Source organism: Chaetodon auriga, chromosome 7, assembly GCF_051107435.1.
Source record: "Chaetodon auriga isolate fChaAug3 chromosome 7, fChaAug3.hap1, whole genome shotgun sequence".
Taxonomy (NCBI): Eukaryota; Metazoa; Chordata; class Actinopteri; order Chaetodontiformes; family Chaetodontidae; genus Chaetodon; species Chaetodon auriga.
Window position 1 is genome coordinate 24,710,691 of NC_135080.1, and position 19,747 is coordinate 24,730,437.

Sequence of the window (19,747 nt, forward strand, 5' to 3'; positions counted from 1 at the left end):
CACACACTGTCAGCTGTCAGGGGAGTCAGGTGAGTTGTGTTCTCTCTCTCCCCAAATCAACAGCAGCTTCATAAGTCCCATGTAAATGCTACAACTTCTGTTTGTTTCGTTTGTCTTTGAAAACCTTCAATATAATCCAATTTTAATTTAGAAGATGAGAGAAATACAGTTAGTGCATTAGCATATTTGATTCATTTTAATTAAATAAATCTGTGAATCTGCAGAGCACCACTGACTGTCTGACTCTGACTGACTGAGAATGGTTCTATATTATTTGACTTAATATTGCTATAATACAATATAATACAATATGAAAAATTGATCCCATCAAGACTACCTTAAGTTCCTGGAGAGAGATACAGGAGGCAGTGGGATGCAGCCAGAACAAGGTGATGACATCAAGGTTTTTGGCCTGCTTTCGAGTGTGGTACAGGTATGCTTTTGCCTACAGCTGTAGTCAGACATCATGTCCTATGATATGTTTTTTTTTAAACATACTGAACCCCTCCAATGAAATCCACCAATTTCACATATCAACGTATGATAACAGGTTTTTGGGAGTACAATTGCCAATGTGAAACAAGGTGTACAAAGCCTTTTGAGGTTCCAGAGGGGGCTGTGTGAAGCCTCATAAACTGCCTCAAGTGCATCTGTGTCAGTTGAGGCTGAAGACGACAAGTCTGGAAATGAAGCTGGAGTTTGATGGAGAAAATGGAGTTGGGCAGTGAGCTCACTAGACTTCTGGAGCCCAGGCATCATCTCTGATTGAGGTTAGCAGTCCAGCTGCATTGGGTAACACGTGGTTTAGACCATGAAGATGAAATGTGTGGAATTAGAAAAGATGCCATATCTGGTTCTGCACTATCAATTGTTATCCATCAAGACTGACAAATTTATAGGAGTTCTTTCAAGGCTCCTTGTTAGTAAGCAAGAATCAAACAGCAACTATTTGGATTCAGGCGACATTTGGGAGATGTGGTGTGAAAGTCCTGGAACAACCCAAACCCTCATGAGCACTGTGTGACCTGGTACTGGTACTGTGCTGGAATACAGAATAAGATCTCCCGAACATCAACCTGAGGAGCTGCATAAAGCACTGAAGTCTGAAGTCTGCATGGTCAGCAACAACACAGCACGTAACATGTCACTCTTTGAGTCCTTCCATGTCATGGGAAAGACCAAAGGTTGTGTTGAGCAGGCATTTCTGTTTTACTGGATGTCTGCCTGAGTGCAATAGTGCTTTCATACAGGGAAGTGCATATAAAGTAAGTGTGCTGAATGCACATTTCATCCACATGCAACACATTCATGTCACACTACCATCATAGTCTACATGCAGTAATCTCTTGTTTCAGCATTTTACAACTGAAGCAGTGAAGTTTAATTTCATACATTTCACTTTAAACTACAAAATTCCACTAAATTAAGTTTCCACTGCTAACAGAGTAGGCTGCAGTTGACCAAACACAGGCAGTGTCTAAACTGAAATCAGATGTACACTGACCCACTGACATTTCCACAAACAGTGTTAACCCCTTTCAGTAAATGTGCCACTAACAGAAGCTTTTAGGTTTGGAGAGGGAAAATGAAAAGACTGACAAAGCATTTCTGTCTCTTCAGCACAGCAAGCAGGATGTCAAGGACTTGCCAAAACAAGAACCCAGTCTTGATGAATCTGATGAGTGACTGGTATATGGAACAAGCTGGTTTTGATCAGATAGTCCCACTGTAATCATCACGAGATACTGAATGGAAAGCGGTCAAGTGAAGCAGACAGGAAAGTAGGAAGGCAACAGTCAGTGAGTCAGTGAGTTGGTCCGACACAAAGGAAAATGAAAGTAGACAAGCCAGGGTGAGTCAGACAGGCAGACATGATGGTTGCAGAGATAATGATGAGAGGCAAGGAGGCTAAGATTCAAGCTCACAATTGGATTTTTGTGCAACTAAAATATTTGATTAAATCCATTTAAGATTATACATCTTGATTTTGATATAAGCTTATGTGTTTGTGCCAACACTGTTATGAGGTTCCTTCATGAGCCTCGACAAGAGCCATCAGGCGAAGTTCTTGTAAATCCCTCACGATTTCACAGATATTAGAACTGGTCCTCATCCACAGGGGCCAGCAGACTACGAGCAGTGACTGTACTGCACGGGATCTGGGCTCCAGACTAACTATTTTCACCACCTTCCTGGAATCATCCCAAAAGACAATTCTAACCTTCCCGAAGTGTATAAAAACCTGCCCAAAATGTTGTTTCTCTTTATTATTGTCATCAATATTATCTGTTAAAAGTATTAGAATTCAAAGTGCTTTTACCTCCAAACTGTAATAACATGAAGTTACTTCAGTACATTCATTTATTGTTAAAAAAAGAACAGTTTAACGCTTCATGTTCCTCTGAACAGAAGCCCTCAGTCCTGCAGTGTGTTTGGCTGCGTTAGCCATTAGCTCTGTTAGCTCCACTAGCCGTAAGCTATTACCTCCATTTACTGTTAGCTCCGTTAGCCAAACACACCACAGGAGTCTGCTGCCCACTGGCTGCTAGCAGCTCACTCTCCCGTCGCATTATCAGGGAAAAAAAATAGGGTGAGTTTACTGAGACTGTGTTTTGAAGTCAGCCCTCTCATGTCTTTAAACTTAGATACAGCAGCTTTGAGATGTGTACCAACTAGGAAACCTGAGTGCAACTGAGATCAAGTAGAGTGAATATCATATCTCACAATGCATCCCCTCCCCCCATCCTTACCAGCTTCCTGACTGGGCTTGTCAACCAGTCTGCATCCAAATTCTCTCACTACTGGACTGTCCTCTTTCTCTGGCTCGGCTCTGATAGACAGTTTTTCTTGTTCCATGATAAAGGCTTGCAAGTCTCCCAAAGACATCCCATTAAACACCTAAAAGAACAGAGATGAGAAGGTAGCATAAGCAGGAAAAACCTGCATGACTCCGAAAAGTAGTCACTGTACGATTGGAGTAGCAAATCTGCAGTGGTTACCAAAGTGCAGATTTTAAGTTACTTACTGTGTTTGTTTGCTCCAAACTGAACAAAACTGGTGGTCTAATGTCTGAACCATTCATGAAGGGGAGGTTTTTACTGGGGAACTTCAGACGAGACCTGGAATCATACAAACAAATGAATGTGCAGGCACAAACATATACAAAAATCCTCTCTATTACTCATCATTGACCAGTAATTAAATCTTCATTAAGACTGCACAAGTCTGATTTCACACTGTTACAATTATTAGATGTACTGTGACAAAATCGGCCATACATATATAACAATACAATGTTGCCTATTTTCACCTGCCAGCAAGGAGCTTTGCCAGGCTGTGCCCAGAGATTCTTACCCCCACCATGCAGGTCATGATCCCTCACAGGCTTCCCAGCCACAAACACGGTCAGTATTTGAGTTTCAAAGTTCTTCCTGCTTTGGCACTACAAGTCTTTAAAGTGCTCAGTAAGAATGGAAATTGGAACATCTTAATTTCCATGATAACTGGGCAAACTTGAACAGCTACAAGCTACAAGCTACAGAACAATGACTGAATGTTCTTTGGGGTTTTGTCAACTGCCAATATTGTTCATAAAAATACATGATGAAACTGGCATCATCATTTCCAGGGTTTAAAACTGGTTCTCATAGTTGTGCAAGTTCTGAGGCTATAGAGGTCAAACAGGGGCAACCCTGCTTTTTAGCAACTCCGCTAAAAGGCTGATGTCATGTGTAACACCTCCCTCTGTATGGGTATATGTTTCCGACATATACGTGGATAAAGGCTGGTCTGGATCTCTGAAGACATACTTGCTCTTTTTGTCAGTGATTATTTTCCCTCCATCCACCTCTCCTTCATTATCTTCTGTTGGGCTCTGAGGTTCTGAACGAGGAAACGCTGTCTTCAGGGTGTCTACGATGGCATTCACCACAATCTAAACACAGAAAAAACACAGACGTGCTGTACTGTTAACTCCCTGCAAAGCCAATGCAGGCTTAAGAATAATTATTTTACAAACACACATAATTGTACATACATCAAAAAAATGTTTTATTATGTTATATTTTGGGTTTATGACACTGCATCACAGTCTGATTATTGTAATTACCCTGCACATACATGTGCTTAACATAAAGTCAAGTGTTATTCAGTTGTGGTATAATGAAATATCCAGGATCAAACCTTGTCTATGCGTGACACAATGAAAGGTTTCTTGACAAAGGCAATCCTGGCGTCTGTATTGAGAGCGAGAAACTCCTGCATCTCTTCACTGTTGGCTATTTCAGAGATGATACAAAGTTGCTGAAAAAGAGAAGAGAATGCTGATCTACAACCTTAGAGATCATAAACAATGCAAAATTTTACATTGGGCCTACAAATACTTAATAAATGGAATAAAATCTGAATCCACTGACCTTTAGAAAGGTCTCCAGGAGTCCTTTCCTTGCCTCTATCTTGTCACTGTCCATGTTTCCAAACGGCATGTCTGGAAATATTTTCTTTGGACCTTTCACACCTGAAAGACAGTCAGATTACTATAAAAACCCAGGTGTTGGCTCAAGTACCAAAAATCAACCAAACTGGATCTTTTAAGTAATGGTCAAGTATTCAGCTGCGAATCCAGGTCTACTTGTAGGCTACACATGAACTTTTCCACACCAGACAAAAGCTAACTAGGCCACTGTGCACACTAGGGGCTCCAAACAGCAACACAGGGTTTAAATGATCCAGAGCCCATCCTTCCTACCTTTGATGAGCTTCCGCAGCTCTGCTTTTTCTTCCAGTCGTGTTTGCAGGTTGAGGAACTCACTATATCGTCTGTTGACCATGTGATAGGCAACTGGCTGAATGGGTGATGGATTTTCACCACCTGACAGTATGACTTCAGCCTCTTCAGAGCCCGGCTGGATGTTTCCAGGGTTCTCGCAGCCTATTGCTGTCTCATACTGAAAACCAAGACAACACAGTATAAGGGTTGTACCAATATTCAACACTGTTCAGTTTTTTTATGGTCATTTTGTGTCAATTAAGATTGAGGTTTTTGTCTACATTTTAGATTTTCTTCAAATTTTATGTTTATAAAAATGAACAGGTGAAAGAGAAACATATATAGGTTATGTATACTTGCGCTTACTTTGATAGTGTACAGAGTATACGGGTGTGAGCCAGTGCCACGGTGCTCCTTAGCTGTGATGGTGCCAGTGATGCGGAGGTTCTGGATGATGACTGGCCCATCTGGGCTGCTAAGGGGCTCAAAACTGAATGACGGCAGAGGGGAAGAGCCCTGCAATGGACTGAATTCAGTCACCTCACTGGCGTTCCCCAGCCCACTCTGCTCTACACCCAGAAGAAGCTCTCTGGCTGGGTTTACTGAAGGGGAACTGCCCTCCCTCTCCAGGTCCTGGAGGCTGCTGAGAGCAGGAGTCCCCTCTGCTGTCCTAACTGATGAGGGGCCGCAGCCATAAGGATGCTCTACCGGACTGGGATAAACATCCTGGAGGTCCACACCATTACTGGTCTCAGCAGATGGAGTACACTCTTTCTGCCTGTCATACAGGCCCTCCTCTTGGCCGATCATGACCAGGGAATCAGTGGAACTTTGTTGATAGTCAGTCAAAGGAGAATCCAGGTCAGTGTCATTTTCCTGGTAAAATGGGTTTGACTTGCTTCCTCTCATGTAATGCCTGAAAAAGGGTCGAGTAGGTTCTTCTTCTTCTGTGTTGTTCTGTGCACAGTCGACCTCCTCAGAATCAATCACATCATACGCAGCCACCTCAGGCATGGCCATCTCTGTGTTGTTAACCGTTTCAGTTTCAGCTCTTAGTGGGGGAACTTCATTATTCTTTTGAGGTACGTGCACTGTCTCTTGTAGTGGAGCGACCTCTGATTGAGCAGGCGACGGTGATAGTGGTGGTGAGGAGGTCATTGGCTCTGTTGTAATTGGCTCCCGTTGATTGGTAGACTTGCTGAATAGTTCAATTATGAGACTGTTTAACCAGTCAGGGTCAGACAACTTGTCAATGAGTGGGAGCAGAACGTTGCAGGTGATGAGCTCACCGACAACGAACCGCCCTGTGTGGGTCTCCAAGTGCGGTGACGGCACCAAAACATGAAGCAATAAATCAACAACTGCTCTGACGTAGTTTACTTCCACTGTCTCACTGGTCATGCCAAGGTGAGGTGTGGTAACCCTGGAATATGCCTTCCACAGCTGCTCGCTCTCACTGCTCCACTTTGCTGTCAGAGGCGTTTGCTGCTCGCTCACCAGCTCCTTGGCTCTGATGTAGTCCTGCAGGTGGCAGCCAAACAGATCCAGGATCCTCTGGGTCAGCTCCTGCAGTGAAAGTGTCCCATTAAAGACCTTTTGTGGTTTTCAAAATCGAAACTTGAATTTTGTTCTTTCACAAGCAACTTAGTGAGTAAATGTGACGCTCCTTTTGATACCACTACTAATGGTAGAACATATATATACATATATACAAACACTGAATGACGACCCTTCCTTGGCATTATCAACCATACAACAGTGTATCCTATTTGTTGGCTTGACTGCTACCTGTTTTATCAGTTACAGATTTCTTTTCTAGAGTCATTACGTACTGTCTACATAAACTATGAAGAGGTGTCCTATTCTGTGCAAGTAAAGTAACAATAGTAAATAATAAGCAGGCTATCAAGAAACAGTGTCTGATCAGAAAATCTGTTGAGTTAACCTCTTAAAAATGTAGTTAAATCAACAGCTGTTTTCATTTACATGACAGTATAGAAATCAGGTCACTGCAGAGAGCCACCCATAACCCTCTTACACAACGTGTAAGGAAGCACATAGCAACACTCCACAAAAGCCCTCAATACTGATGTGTTGAAGTCAAAGTACCTTCCTGTCAACCTGTCTTGCACGTATTTTCAGCTCCATGGCCATGGAGATCATGGCTTCTTGAACCTCTGTTTCAAAAGCACTCTCAGAGGACACAGTGGAGTACCAAGAGGTGACAAAATCCCTGATGATTTTCCTCACTGTGTTGTGGATCTCCTGGTCCAAGCAACGCTCATCCTCCACAGATGGTGGAACCTTAAATTTAGTGATGACAGAATAAGCATAAATGAAGTGACCCCCGCTTCCCAAAAGCAAACAAGGCTAACATTATCTTTAACTCAATAAAAAGCTTAGAATCATTCCTACACTGGAACTGTAAACCACAGTCACCTGTACATTTACCTGCTCGAGGGTGATAAACCTCTCCAGGTGAACCACACTGTTGGACTCCAGTACGGCCTGTGAGCCGAGCCAGCCACCGAGCACCACCAGCAGGCTGGTGAAAACGCACAGCAGCCAGATGTTGACCAGCAGGTGGAACAGAACCAGCCATGCCAACACCACACCAAAGCCCAGCAAGCTCCTCTGTCCTAACACCTCAACCATGGCACTGTGGAGGTTAGTGTGTCGCTTGACACCCTCGGGATGAGATGTGGAGATCATGCATGCAAGCGCAACATCACACCTTGAAAAACAAAACCAGCGGAGCAAACAGATTAGGCACAGCATTCAAAACAGACTGAGAAGCTGCATGCATGTCAGTATGTGAATAATATGAATTAAGGAGGATGAATGCATGGTCAGATTAACCTAGAAAGGGGGGCAGGGGCAACATGAATTATGACCCCTTTTACTGAAAGTCTGTGTGTGTGTCCTGGTGGTGTCGTTACCCATCAAGGGCAGAGAAGAGAACACTCTACACCTGACAGCTAAGTTAAACAGTATTCTGAATATGGCCCCACAAAGCGACCACCACTCATTCGTGCAGTTTAATCACAGACAGACATAGTTACGAATATATACATAACAAAAACACAACATCATCTGAACTAATAAAGTCTTAAAACCTGATAAATAACGATAGCGTTACTAACTCACTGATTAATTTAACCGTAACTTCGGCTGACCTTATTAATGATAAGCAAACCATTTAATTGGATTTAATTACAAGGCCAAACATATTTATGCTAGCTGCTAACGTCGGTTTGCACGATGTCTCGGTTGTATTGCTAGCTTGTTCTCCACCCAGCCAGGGTTCAGTCACACTATTATTATATGTTTATTTGTAATTATCTAGTAGCGTCCACCAGCTAACTTAGCGAAGTGACGTGTTTGACTAACGTTAGCCCTGATAAGTACCGTTTTCTGCGTTGTAGAGAAAACACGACACCAAATCCTGCTCATAAATTTCGCAATTTAACGGTGCGGTTCATCTGTTGGATGACACATATACGCGCCATTAACATGGTTTTAACAGCTTACCGACCCCTTAACACGCAACAGCAAAACATTCGGCGTACAAGTTATTCGACCTGGAGCAATATGTTTCAACATTTTATCTAGTTTGTGATTAAGTCGAGGTCTTTGCAAGTCCGCCGTCTCGACCATTCATGGTTATTTGTAGTGGAAGAAGACTAGAAAGGAAAGGCGGAGAGATACAAGACCAAATATCAACTACATTATTGCTTTTTCATGTGCTATAATAATGCCGAAGTCAAGACAAGGTCCTAGCTATTTGTTTGATGTCTTCAATAATGTCCTGTGAGGTGTCACTCTTTGCCAATAAGCATATCTTCTTTAAATTGCAAAGTATTTTGATAGAGATATGTAGCATCAGGCTAGGACCCAAAGATTGCAGTATCTTTAGCCAGTTACAAATTTACAGGACACATCGCTGGCACAGAAGTGGCGTCTGATCGTAGATAAATTCTTTCCTAGCTCTCTATTAAAATAAAAGAGAACATTAACCTGCACGAGCTGTTATGACATTCGCCGAGGTCTCGTGAGCCACTTGGTAACTGTTGTCAGCTTTGTTTACTTCCGTATGATGACGTATGTTCAAATAAAAAAGCCTCCTCGTGCCACCGACGCACCCCGAATGCTTTGGAAGCAATGGATGACGTCAGAAAAAGAAAAGGGTTCACCTAAAATTATGACTTAATGTCACCTTATAAAGATTAAGGTAAAACATGGACTGTTTTGCCGGTATTGAACAACAGTTTTCACGAGACTTTGTCAGCAGCTAAGACTCGGATATGTTGTGTCATTATGATCAAATAATGGTCTTGAAGTTTGTCTCTACATTTAATTCATCAGTCATACCTTTAGAATATGCAGTGGTGTTTAATTTATAACCCCTGCAACTGAGAGGTGAAGATACTGTACAATTGACGATGGATTATACAGTCTTTACAAATATAATTAAGTGAGTGGGGCAGAATTGTTGCGTGGTTACATAGATGGCATGGCACACTTTGGCCACAAAACAAACTATGGTATGATGCAGCCAAAATCTTATACTCAAAAAATAACCAAACTTAATGAACACCGGGTCCTTACATCGATTAAAGGAGCTTGACATTTTGGGAAATAAACGTGAGAAGATACCTCTCTCATATCTGTGTGCTGAGTACAGAGTTGGAGATGATGCTTAGCTTAGCATAAACACAGGAAGCAGGCACAAATGACGTGGGCTCTCCCAAGTTCAAATATAGGCATGCTAGTTCCTCTAGAGCACACTAACACACTGTGTTTCATTGTTTAATTCGTTTTAGAGGAAGTTATGTAGTATACCTACTTGCATTACTGTTTGTGTACAGATTAAACAAGATACGTGTTATTTAGAGAGTTTTAGGGGTGCTGTTAGACGGAACTTTGAATCTGGGACAGAGCGAGGTTAGTGTTTCCCTCTGCTCTCTTTGTTTAAGCTGAGCACTCGTGGCTTCTAGTGTTTAGCCAAAAGGTGAAAGGATGAAGGAAAGGCCAAAAGGATGCTTCAGCAGCAGCAGTCTTCATCTGATCAGCAGGTTTTGTGAAAAGTGATTGCTGGGCTTTCAACTCCAATTTCAGCTCATCAACTTTCCTGTCACAGATTGTGCTCTTTGGTGGTCAGCTGCCTTTGAACCTCTGGTGGTTGGTGTTGTGGGGTCGCTCCACATGTCCTCTTCTCTCATCTCAGTGGTCACTTGAACGCAGCACCTGCTTCGGGGGCACTTGCAAAACTGATCATTAATCAGGCATCATCTTAATTTTTCTATTTTTGAGCCACAGGGAAAGCCTCAAAGATCTATGAGTCAATGGATGACGATGGAATTAAATGCTCATTTTTACTAACTGTCTGTCTGCCTATTGGTATTGGGATGGTAGCATGGGCCACAGGGAGTTCACTGAAAGTAGCCACCTGCTGTTTCTTTGTCTGCTTTTTCCCGCTCTGCTCTCCCAATACACCCAAACCATTTTCCATTCAGGGGACCCAACCAATTGGCTTCATAGCTAAGACCTCAGTCTGAGTTCTCAGGGGGTTGTGAGAGCCTTACCTTACACATTATACATTAACATGGTTGGCTTAACTTTCAAAGCCTCATTAGTTCAGTGAACTCAGTGTTTTTACACATGCTGACAAAAGTGTGAAATAAAACCTGGCCCTTGACCTCAAACAATGCTGCGTTCAGCTATGCATCATCTATTTATTGCTAGATAGTTTTGTAACCTGTGATGTAGTTTCTCACCTGAAAAGCCAGTCAGGTGAGCGTCTCCATCTTTGAGGCTTGAGGCTACAAGACCGCTCAGGTCCAAATCGAGCTTTGATACAAGGCAGCAGCCCACTGGAAGTCATGGAAATCGGAAACACAGATAGTTCCTGCTCCTGCGGCGTGTTTTCCTGACAAAAGGTTATCTTGATGTTGTAAGTTCCGCCTTTGTTTTTGTCAGGTTAAAATATTCCTTAAAACATTTGTCACTTTCAGTTTCATGTAGTTCTGTATCTTTGATCAAAAGGAATTACCATGCAGCCGGTAGGAAAATGAAACATGTCTTGTTTTCTTCTTTTGCTTTCATTTACTGCAGCCCATAAAAACTGTCCCTGTGCACTGTTTGTTGAACACTTGGGAAAGTTTGGTGAGTCACAACTGCTTTGGTTTGCCGAGAAAGATCACACAGTTTTACAAGTAAGTAGAAGCTATTTTTTAAATAGAAATGAAATTATAATTGTGAAAAAAAATGAAAGTGTGGAATGTGCTGTGTTTTGTTAAGTATGTTTGATGTTCTGTAGTGCAATGCAGCCTTAAGTCTGAATGCAGTTCAAGTTTTGACTCAGGCGTTTTTGGATAGCTCTGAATGAGGACTTTCAGCTCAGATATTGAAATGAGTGAAGATGGAGGAAATGAGGTATGCTGATGACTAGTATAACCTCACTAATCTGATTTGTTCAGTGTGGTTGACTCTCGAGCCGGTGTGGGAAAATATTTCTGGAAGACCTGAGGAGCCACACAGACCCTCATTAAAATTACGTTGTGTGCAATTTCACACATACCACGCGTCCAGGTTTTCCAGGCTGCTTTCGTATGGAGAGACAGCGATGAAAGTTTAGCTTTGTCAGGAGCTCTGACATTTCTCCTCAGTCATGCACAGCCTTACTACTTACGAGACATTACCTTTGATAAAGGTGAGTGGAATGATCGTCTAGTCTGAGCTGCCTCTATTTCTCTTCTAATTTTAGATCATATACTTATGAATGGGTATTAATTACTTACAATAATGAAACGCGTGTGTACCAAATTTAATGGATTTGTTTGTGTTTTTAGAAAAACACATTTACTTTAATGGAATATTAGGCTTCTTTGTGTTCTTGATACTGCCTGAGCACCTCCCACTAAAAACACACTTGTCTTCGATAGGTTTCCTTTTCCTCTCATAGTGTCAGTGTCAACAGCAGAAGGAAGAAGTCCAGACTGTGGAGTTCCATCCTCAAGATGATTCCTCACATGGCCCTGTGCAAATTCTGTAAGTATTAAATAAACCACTATGACATCATATGGTCATATAAAGTCCGATGCTACTATTGAGATTTAGTGAATTATAAAATGAATCTTTGACATGTTATTGAATACAACCATAATAAAATCTGCATCATTTCTTGGAAGAACTGATTGTGCAATACAAGATGATTGTTGTGAAAATACAATATTTTTATGCGATGTGTCATAAACCCACAGTTCTGCTTAGAGATGTGATTTGCTTATGTTTGTAAGAACGGCAGTAAAGAATGGAAACTGGAAGTAGGTGGTTGCTTGGTGATGACCGGGAGGGGGGTGAGGAGTGGGGGATTTCAGCTTTAGCTATTAAGGTCTGATTGTTGAAGTTTGAAAATGTTCCTCCTCTTCTACATTTGCCTCATGGTGCTGTCACTTCATCACTTGAACCAATGTTTTCTTCCTCCATTAGTTCCTCTGGTTCTAGTTGGGGCTGTGGTGTTTGCTGTCACTGGAATATTTGGAGACCCCCTGTATGATTGCCTCCAAGACACTGACTACAGGGAGCTTCTCGACATTGTGAATAAAGGTCTTCCTGCCACAAAGACACCCCGACACATAGCAGTCATCGGCGGAGGCATCGCTGGATTGACCGCTGCAAAGTTTTTAGAAGATGCTGGACATAAGGTAAAGTTTTCCATGGTGAGGGAACAGCACTTGAAATGTTACTGTAAATATCAATTTCCTGAGTGGACACTGATGATACCTGATACATATTGAAGTGTATTTAAAATGATGATTATGTGTCCTCATGGACAACAAGGTGACCATAATAGAAGCCAGTGACCGTATTGGAGGACGTGTAGAGACCTTCAGGAACAGAAGGGAAGGCTGGTATGCAGAAGTGGGCGCCATGAGGATCCCCAGTTTTCATAAGTGAGTACAATAATGACTTCTCTGTCTTTTTTAAACATCTGCTGGGCCATAATATAATATAAGGGACATGGGTGAACTGATAATGTCAAAGGCACTCCCATCAACCACAAAGTGTTCAACTACTCAATTTAGTGCCAAACTTCAGTACAATTTCTGGTGACTTAATGTTTTCTGATAGTCCTGTAGCCATCAGTGCTAGTAAGCTGTTAATAAATGGATTCTGGTCAGTTATTACTGACATAATAAGAATAAGTGAATTATTTAATCACTATCATGGCTTATAAAAAGCAATGATCTCGTGTTTTGATCTTGTGAATAAAGTATATGTTAATAATAGGCTCGCTGTGTGGTTTTACTGAAGAAAACGATCACCAAACTCTTACTTTACTTAAAACTTTTACTTAGGGGTTGGTAGAGACCAAAACAGAGCTGAGAGAGTGAATACTGGACTTACATTTGTCAGGTGGTGGGAGAAGTGACTGTTTGCTACCACATCGGCCATATCAACTTTTATAAGGTTATTGCACTGCCCCCAAGTGGGAAAAGATCAAATAACTCAATGGCTTTAATACTGCATCCACCGCTGGCATTACCTAAGAAGAAGAATGTCAAATCTCTCTTACATATAAAAGATAATCAGTACACCGTATCTTTTCTACAGGATTCTGCTGTCCTTTGCCTCCAAATTGCACATTTCCTTAAACCACTTCATCCAAGATGACATCAACACCTACTATTTGGTAAATGGATTGCTACACAAAACCTATGCTGTGGAAAACAACCCTGGTGTGCTCAACTACAGCTTGAATGAGAGAGAGAGGGGCAAGTCAGCTGCTCAGCTCTTCAGTCAGGCCCTCTGGAAGGTTTGTACACATGGCACACATTGATAGTATCATGATTACTTTTGTACATGTTAGCATTTTTTACTGCACAGGGACAGGGATGTGTTTTACTCAAGTTTTGTAATCTGTGCACAGGTGAGGGATGACCTTAAGGCAATCGGCTGCAGAGCCATGTTGGATAAATATGATTCCTACACTGTGAAGGTAAAGACATATTTATTTTGACATTGTCCTCACAGATGTTGCATAGGCCATAGTTTGAATGTCAATGAAAACTTTCAGTCTATAAATAACAGTGTGCATTTGATTGTTGATAGGAGTATCTGGTGAAGGAGGGCAACCTGAGTCGCGGTGCCTTGAGGATGGTTGGGGACATCCTGAATGAAAACAGCCTCTTCTACACGTCACTGATAGAAATGCTGTACATACAGTCAGACATCAATGACAACACTGAGTAAGAAATATGCATTTGACCATTGTAGTGTGTGCCTGTCAACACGCAGTCTGCAGACCTAACTATGGCTTACCAGTGAGTCTCAGAGAGCATCTCTAAAGGCAGAAATAATCTCAGTGGTTTAAACTTACATTTTCCAATTTACAATTTACTTAAACTGTACACTGACTTTATTTCATCCATTTTAAGAACAGAGTGGAACAAAAAGAAGGAAAAATTGCTGTAAAGGAAATGTCTGAAAAGCCCAAATTAATATCAACACATGGGACGACTAAATGGCTGGCATTAAACTTGATAATTTTCTTTTTAGCTTGCGAGCAGTGGAAACATGTGAACACAGTAAATCAAAGATGCTCTATAACAAGATGATGCATCACAAGCTGCACCAAATGGTATGACATGGTATACACTTTGGACTACCATCCCAATCCATCTTCACCGGGCATTTTCAGTATGTGTCAGTATGTCTGGAAGATATGTGGCTTGTGAAAATGGATCCACTTCACTTCAGTAACAATGGGGCATAAGAATCAGTCATAATCTGTGTTCACGTTCACTTCTCCCATTGGACTGAGTAGACTCAGGCCCTGCTGCTAGTCTCCCAAAGGGGTGGGGCAGCGGTGACAGCCATGTGACACAGATAGAGAAAATGACTCTTGGAGGACCAGTGTGAAGGATTTACTGCCATCTAACGATGAAGTTGCAGATTGCAGCCATCTGGGCTACATGGCAGTGCAAAATGCCATTTTAGAGGACTCTGATCTCCTAGTGTCAGGTGGTTATTCACTAATGAAAACATAATTATGAATATTACATCCCATCATTGCCAATAGATCCTTCTAAATCCTATACACTGGACACTTGTCATTACATTACACTCACTCATTTGATCCGTTGTCGATATAGATGTACTGATAAGTGCTGCTTTAATGTATTGTGATTAAGAGGTTTTTAATGGGGGTTTTCTTTCAGGTACTTTGAAGTGACAGATGGCTTTGACCACCTCCCGCTGGCTTTCTACCAGGTTATAAATTCCACTATCCTCCTCAATTCCAAGGTCCGGCTAATCAACCAAACAGGTGGCAGCGGTGTGAAGGTAACATACCAGGACTGGCGTAATTCAGGCTCCCTGGCCAGCCTAACAGTGGACTACGTCCTGGTTACGTCCACAGCAAAGGCCACCCTCTTCATTGACTTCCAACCCCCTCTCTCCGGTGACAAGATGGAGGCCCTGCGCTCAGTTCATTACGCTAGCTCCACCAAGGTGGTTCTCAGCTTCAGAGAGCGGTTCTGGGAGCAAGAGGGTATCAGAGGAGGGAAGAGCATCACAGACCGGCCCTCTCGCTTCATCTACTACCCCAGCCACAGCTTCCCCGGTACAGCCGCAGGGGCCCTCCTGGCGTCTTACACCTGCTCCGACGACTCAACCCTCTTTCAAGGGATGAGCGAGAAGGAGCTGATGGCGGTGGTCCTGGAGGACTTGGTGAAGATCCACGGAGAGGGCATCAGGCCTCTGTGTACAGGGGGGCTGGTGAAGAAGTGGGGCTTAGATCCTTACAGTCTGGGAGCTTTCGCCCTGTTCACACCCTACCAGGGTCACTATGCCAGAGAACTGTTCCAGAGTGAGGGACGGGTGCACTTTGCAGGAGAACACACAGCTACACCGCATGGGTGGATTGAAACTGCAATGAAGTCTGGACTCAGAGCAGCTAAAAACATTAATAGCCTTACAGTTTAGTTTAGTCGGGCGGATGTTCTTTTACATATGTTCCTTCATATTCAGTCTTACAGGGTTTGTCTGACATTGGTTTACCAGTCAGTACTAGCCCCTCTGATATGATGTATGTTTTTGTGTCCTGTACGTATTTATTGATATGTACATATCTACTGATCAGCAGTACAAGGTTTGTGTATTGGCAGCACATAAGCTGACATTCTGATCAGATTCTGCAATGATTACCATAAATACAAATATAATTATTATTTAATTGTGATAATGGTTTGCAGGGTTTACAGTTACAAGGTGAGTGCAATGTTTGAGAGGATATTCCTTGATTTTCTGCCAGAATAATACTGAAGTAGGTCTCAATCTGCTGATGCTGCTGCTGTCTGTAAAATGTCAGATGTTAGTGAAAATCACAATTTTCCAGAATCCAAGTGTTATTTGCAAATTGCTTGTTTTGTCCAATCAACAGTCCAAAATCACAAACTGTTCAGTCTACTAACATGTAAAACAAAGAAAAGCTGCAAATGCTCACAGTTGAGAAGCAGGAGCCAGCAAATATTTGGCATTATTGCTTGAAAAGTGCCTCAAGCGATTAGTTACTAAATGTTGATCGTCCAATCAATGAATCATCTAATCAATTCACCTCTACACTGAATACCTTTAAGACATTGAATATGAAATGCAGATATTTGCGTTTGTTCTGAAAAACCTTGATGAACGATGAATGGCGTTCCTCATGGGACAGGAACTCTTTCTGAACAGCGCTCGTCTACTCATGTCTGTCATTTCTCTATTCTTGATGTCATTTCAGCTGCTTCATATTTCAGTTACTCAGTTTAGTTTTAGGTTGGATTAGTAACAAATTTGAATAAAGCTCGTGCTTTGAATTATCAGTTGTTTGGGACTAAAAGATGTGTCACCAAACGTGAAAATGTGTCAGCATGCATATTATCTCACATTTTATGTATTTTCATGTGATGGAGAACCACTTAGACTCACCTTCAGCACCAGATTCACATTTAGGATGTTTAGGATGTTGTAAAGACTTCATTATGTTTCACATGAACTAGTTCATACATGTTGTGCAAAATGAATGTTCTAAACGACTATGCTGGTAGGCGGGCTCCTCATCATGTTCCACATGTCTATGAGTTGTTGGTAGTTCCAGCAAAAGAAAGATTTCATTTATCTTTTATAATAATGGCACAAAACATACTTCAGTCATGTTAAGCTATTTAAAGCATGAAGTGATGCAGGAGGTATAATGAATTCCTGTTGCTCACTAGCTCACTATGACTATGAGAAAAATCTAAAAAAAAGAAAACAAACTTGTGTAGCAGAACTTTGTTTTGTCAGCTTTCCTCTCCCCCAGGTGGTTTAAGGAGTTCACACTAGCTCCACCTCAACCAGGTCTGACTGTAACATGTTACATTTGCATTGATGCATCAGAATTACCAGTCTAATAATCTAAAAGACAGTAATATATCAGTCCCCGGGGGCCATTTTTCTGCATAATGACGACTTCTACTTTTGACCTCAAGTACAGTTGGCTGATCATACTTTTGTACATATACTCAAGTAGGATTTTTAATGCTGGATTTTTTACATGAAACTGAGTATTTTAACATTAAAAAATCTCCCATCACTAAGCAGTATGATTCATGTGCTGAATATTACAGGCTGGCAACGGCTAAGAAAGAGTCTTTACTGTCTTAAAGGGTGAAATATGTGTCTACATTTTGTTTCAGTCCCTGAATTCCTCTCATAAAGTGCCTGGAACACATTTCCAAGGTCACTGTGGTTTGGACAAGAGATGGAGAAAGTGCTCAGATTCTTTTCTTAAATAGAAATACTAATACATTCCTTACAAAAATCATTACAAGTAAAAATCCTGCTTTAAAAATTCCACTTAAGACATTGGCCCCTGTGGCTAAGTAGTTCCCAGCCTATAGGTTGGTCCCCTGCTCCACAGATCAGTATTCACTTCTTGATCTTTTGTATAATAGCTCATTTTGGGTTTTTTGGGCTTCAAACAGTTAAGTGAATGAAGAAGTTTAGAGGGGAAATGTGTCTTTGGTGGAACTGCTAACAACTCAAAGAAACCAAGTAAGAGTCTAGAAATGAGTTTTTTTAGGAGGTCACAGCCACAAAGGGTTGGGAACCATTGGTTTAATATCTAACAGCACATCAGCAGGATGTTCAAGGTTTCTGCTCCAACATGTGACAATGTATGACGTTACGATGTAAACCTGTCACAGTCAGATGACACCAGCGCAGGTCAGTGAGGAGCAGCAGAGAGCAAGCAGGTGGGATTTTTCATGGACCTGTAACACCTTTTCAGTTTTACAGCCAGACACTATACGACACACTGGACTTGACTAACTCTGCTTTCCCTGACGGTACAGAACAAAGTGCACATTTTTGCAGGGGAGTTAAAAAAAAGACAACTTAAGAGACTGATTTCAATCACTTTAACTATGAAGATCACCATGAATACTGTGTCTTCAACTGTACGTACTGACCATATTAATTGCTGGCTGATTGTGATGAGGAGAATGAAAACAGACAGGATGGTATGGTGTCACTTTACTAACATCACATTACATGACTTCTCAACTCAAGCAGGTGCGTCTTGCTGCCATTTGCAGCTACAACCATGCAGAGATTCAGTATAAAAAAAATTCCTCTTCCAACAACACGTTAGGAATACATTTTATTCATGTCATTACTCAGTCCCGTTAGCGTCTATAGTCCATAATTAATGAGCGCCCTTCTGTACCATCTGCGTGAAGCGGTTGGTGATGGTCAGGGTGGTGTCAATGAAACGCTCAACACAGCTCTGTAGACACGTCTCTGTCCTGTAGTCCAACTTGGAGCCCGGACTGTCCACACACTTGTCCCAGCAGACGTCTGTGAACGTATGCACCTGGAATAAACAGACAAGGCTGATGAGCAGCTGATATTGATCAGTCTTTGTGATGGACTTTTGAACAGGAAGCAGAAACCAACAGAAGTGATTATGATTGATGAATTACTATTTGCCTTTTATTGATCATTGACTGATCATAGATCCCAACTAATAATGGATTTTTAAAGGAAGACAAAGTACTTTATTAATCCCACAGTGTGAATATTCAATTTTTCCACAATTAATAAGGTACTTTCTTTACAGGCTGATACCAATTCAGTTTCAGTTTCAGAGTCCCTTAGTTTTCTTATCAAAGAATTTTACCAGAATTGGCATTTTAGCGCTGTCACCTGGTTATCATTTCAATATATTATTCTAAATTCCTGTCAGACTGTTCGCCAGCCAGCACACTGCACAGTCTGGGCATCAGCTGGCACACAGCCTGAACACTGTGAGCATGTTCCACTCAGCAGCTTTGTGTAAAGTTAGGATCCATTCATTCATCCCATATGTTAGTGAATATTCAGCTTTGGAGTGGCAGGAAATGAGTTTGGTAATACAGAACGGGGGAAGTGGCGTCGTATTTTAATTAGAAAGTAAAGACCTGTTTTGTAACCCTCCAGGTCAGTTTAGTGTGTGGTCTCACCGCCGGGGCTGAGGTCCCTGCATGTGGTTAAAGCTCACTGTCACATCAGAAAGCTAAAGCAGTGGACACAGATTAGCCGGTTAGCATACACACCTGGGCCTGGAACTGCGCTTTCTGTTGCTCTATAGCGATCATACGCTGAAGCTCCGTCGCCTCTGCTTTCTCCGACGCGCTGAAATTATCAAAACTGTCCATAGCGTTGTTTAAAAGCTACAGAACACCTCTGTGGTCCCGATAACAAGCTGCTGAGAGGAGGCGAGGTGACCTTCGGTTTCACCACGAGTGAGCACGAGAGTGGGTGAAATACCGACGATGTACAAATGACATGACGCGCTTCACAAAGCGGCGGCTTGTGCTGCTGTCATATGGAAATCGGCGAGTGAAATGTGACGTCAGGAGTGACGTGTACAAAGATATTTCATGTTTAGCAGGAGCAGACTCAAACAAA

General features: G+C 41.9%; 3 protein-coding genes across 4 annotated transcripts in view; 1 reads left to right on the forward strand and 2 right to left on the reverse strand.

The window, feature by feature from the left end:
* snx19b (sorting nexin 19b) overlaps window positions 1–8,877 on the reverse strand; it is a 43,138-nt gene extending 34,261 nt beyond the window's left edge. Inside the window, exons 1-10 of one of the 2 annotated variants that reach the window (XM_076734735.1) lie at window positions 8,786–8,877; window positions 7,220–7,502; window positions 6,878–7,072; window positions 5,135–6,334; window positions 4,748–4,946; window positions 4,416–4,516; window positions 4,183–4,302; window positions 3,810–3,934; window positions 3,026–3,119; window positions 2,751–2,898 (exon numbers count right to left, since the gene is read on the reverse strand). In XM_076734735.1, coding sequence (XP_076590850.1) covers window positions 2,751–2,898; window positions 3,026–3,119; window positions 3,810–3,934; window positions 4,183–4,302; window positions 4,416–4,516; window positions 4,748–4,946; window positions 5,135–6,334; window positions 6,878–7,072; window positions 7,220–7,480 — 2,443 coding nt within the window. In that variant the 5' untranslated portion in view covers window positions 7,481–7,502; window positions 8,786–8,877. The remainder of the gene's footprint in view (window positions 1–2,750; window positions 2,899–3,025; window positions 3,120–3,809; window positions 3,935–4,182; window positions 4,303–4,415; window positions 4,517–4,747; window positions 4,947–5,134; window positions 6,335–6,877; window positions 7,073–7,219; window positions 7,503–8,785) is intronic. The other variant, XM_076734736.1, reaches the window with a different exon arrangement.
* Window positions 8,878–10,940: 2,063 nt separating this feature from the next.
* Window positions 10,941–15,931, forward strand: il4i1 (interleukin 4 induced 1). The gene is made up of 8 exons (XM_076734737.1): window positions 10,941–10,983; window positions 11,713–11,818; window positions 12,260–12,474; window positions 12,611–12,723; window positions 13,385–13,586; window positions 13,701–13,769; window positions 13,883–14,019; window positions 14,992–15,931. Exons 2-8 carry the CDS (start codon window positions 11,788–11,790, stop codon window positions 15,755–15,757), a joined length of 1,533 nt encoding a protein of 510 aa, XP_076590852.1. The 5' UTR covers window positions 10,941–10,983; window positions 11,713–11,787; the 3' UTR covers window positions 15,758–15,931.
* Window positions 15,932–18,432: 2,501 nt separating this feature from the next.
* Window positions 18,433–19,680, reverse strand: timm8b (translocase of inner mitochondrial membrane 8 homolog B (yeast)). Its single transcript, XM_076734739.1, has 2 exons — window positions 19,393–19,680; window positions 18,433–18,671 (listed from the first exon to the last, which is right to left on the reverse strand). The coding sequence occupies exons 1-2, from the start codon at window positions 19,492–19,494 to the stop codon at window positions 18,504–18,506; spliced, it is 270 nt and encodes an 89-aa protein (XP_076590854.1). The 5' UTR covers window positions 19,495–19,680; the 3' UTR covers window positions 18,433–18,503.
* Window positions 19,681–19,747: the final 67 nt, after the last annotated feature.

What these genes read in the sequence shown, in the direction of transcription:
- il4i1 (XM_076734737.1), top strand. Translation starts at nt 11,788, where the DNA reads ATGATTCCTCACATGGCCCTGTGCAAATTCT. An exon ending in TAGAAGATGCTGGACATAAG is followed by an intron (nt 12,475 to 12,610) that starts GTAAAGTTTTCC and finishes ATGGACAACAAG; the next exon opens with GTGACCATAATAGAAGCCAG. An exon ending in AGGATCCCCAGTTTTCATAA is followed by an intron (nt 12,724 to 13,384) that starts GTGAGTACAATA and finishes TCTTTTCTACAG; the next exon opens with GATTCTGCTGTCCTTTGCCT.
- timm8b (XM_076734739.1), bottom strand. Translation starts at nt 19,494, where the DNA reads ATGGACAGTTTTGATAATTTCAGCGCGTCGGAGAAAGCAGAGGCGACG. An exon ending in AAGCGCAGTTCCAGGCCCAG is followed by an intron (nt 18,672 to 19,392) that starts GTGTGTATGCTA and finishes TGTTTATTCCAG; the next exon opens with GTGCATACGTTCACAGACGT.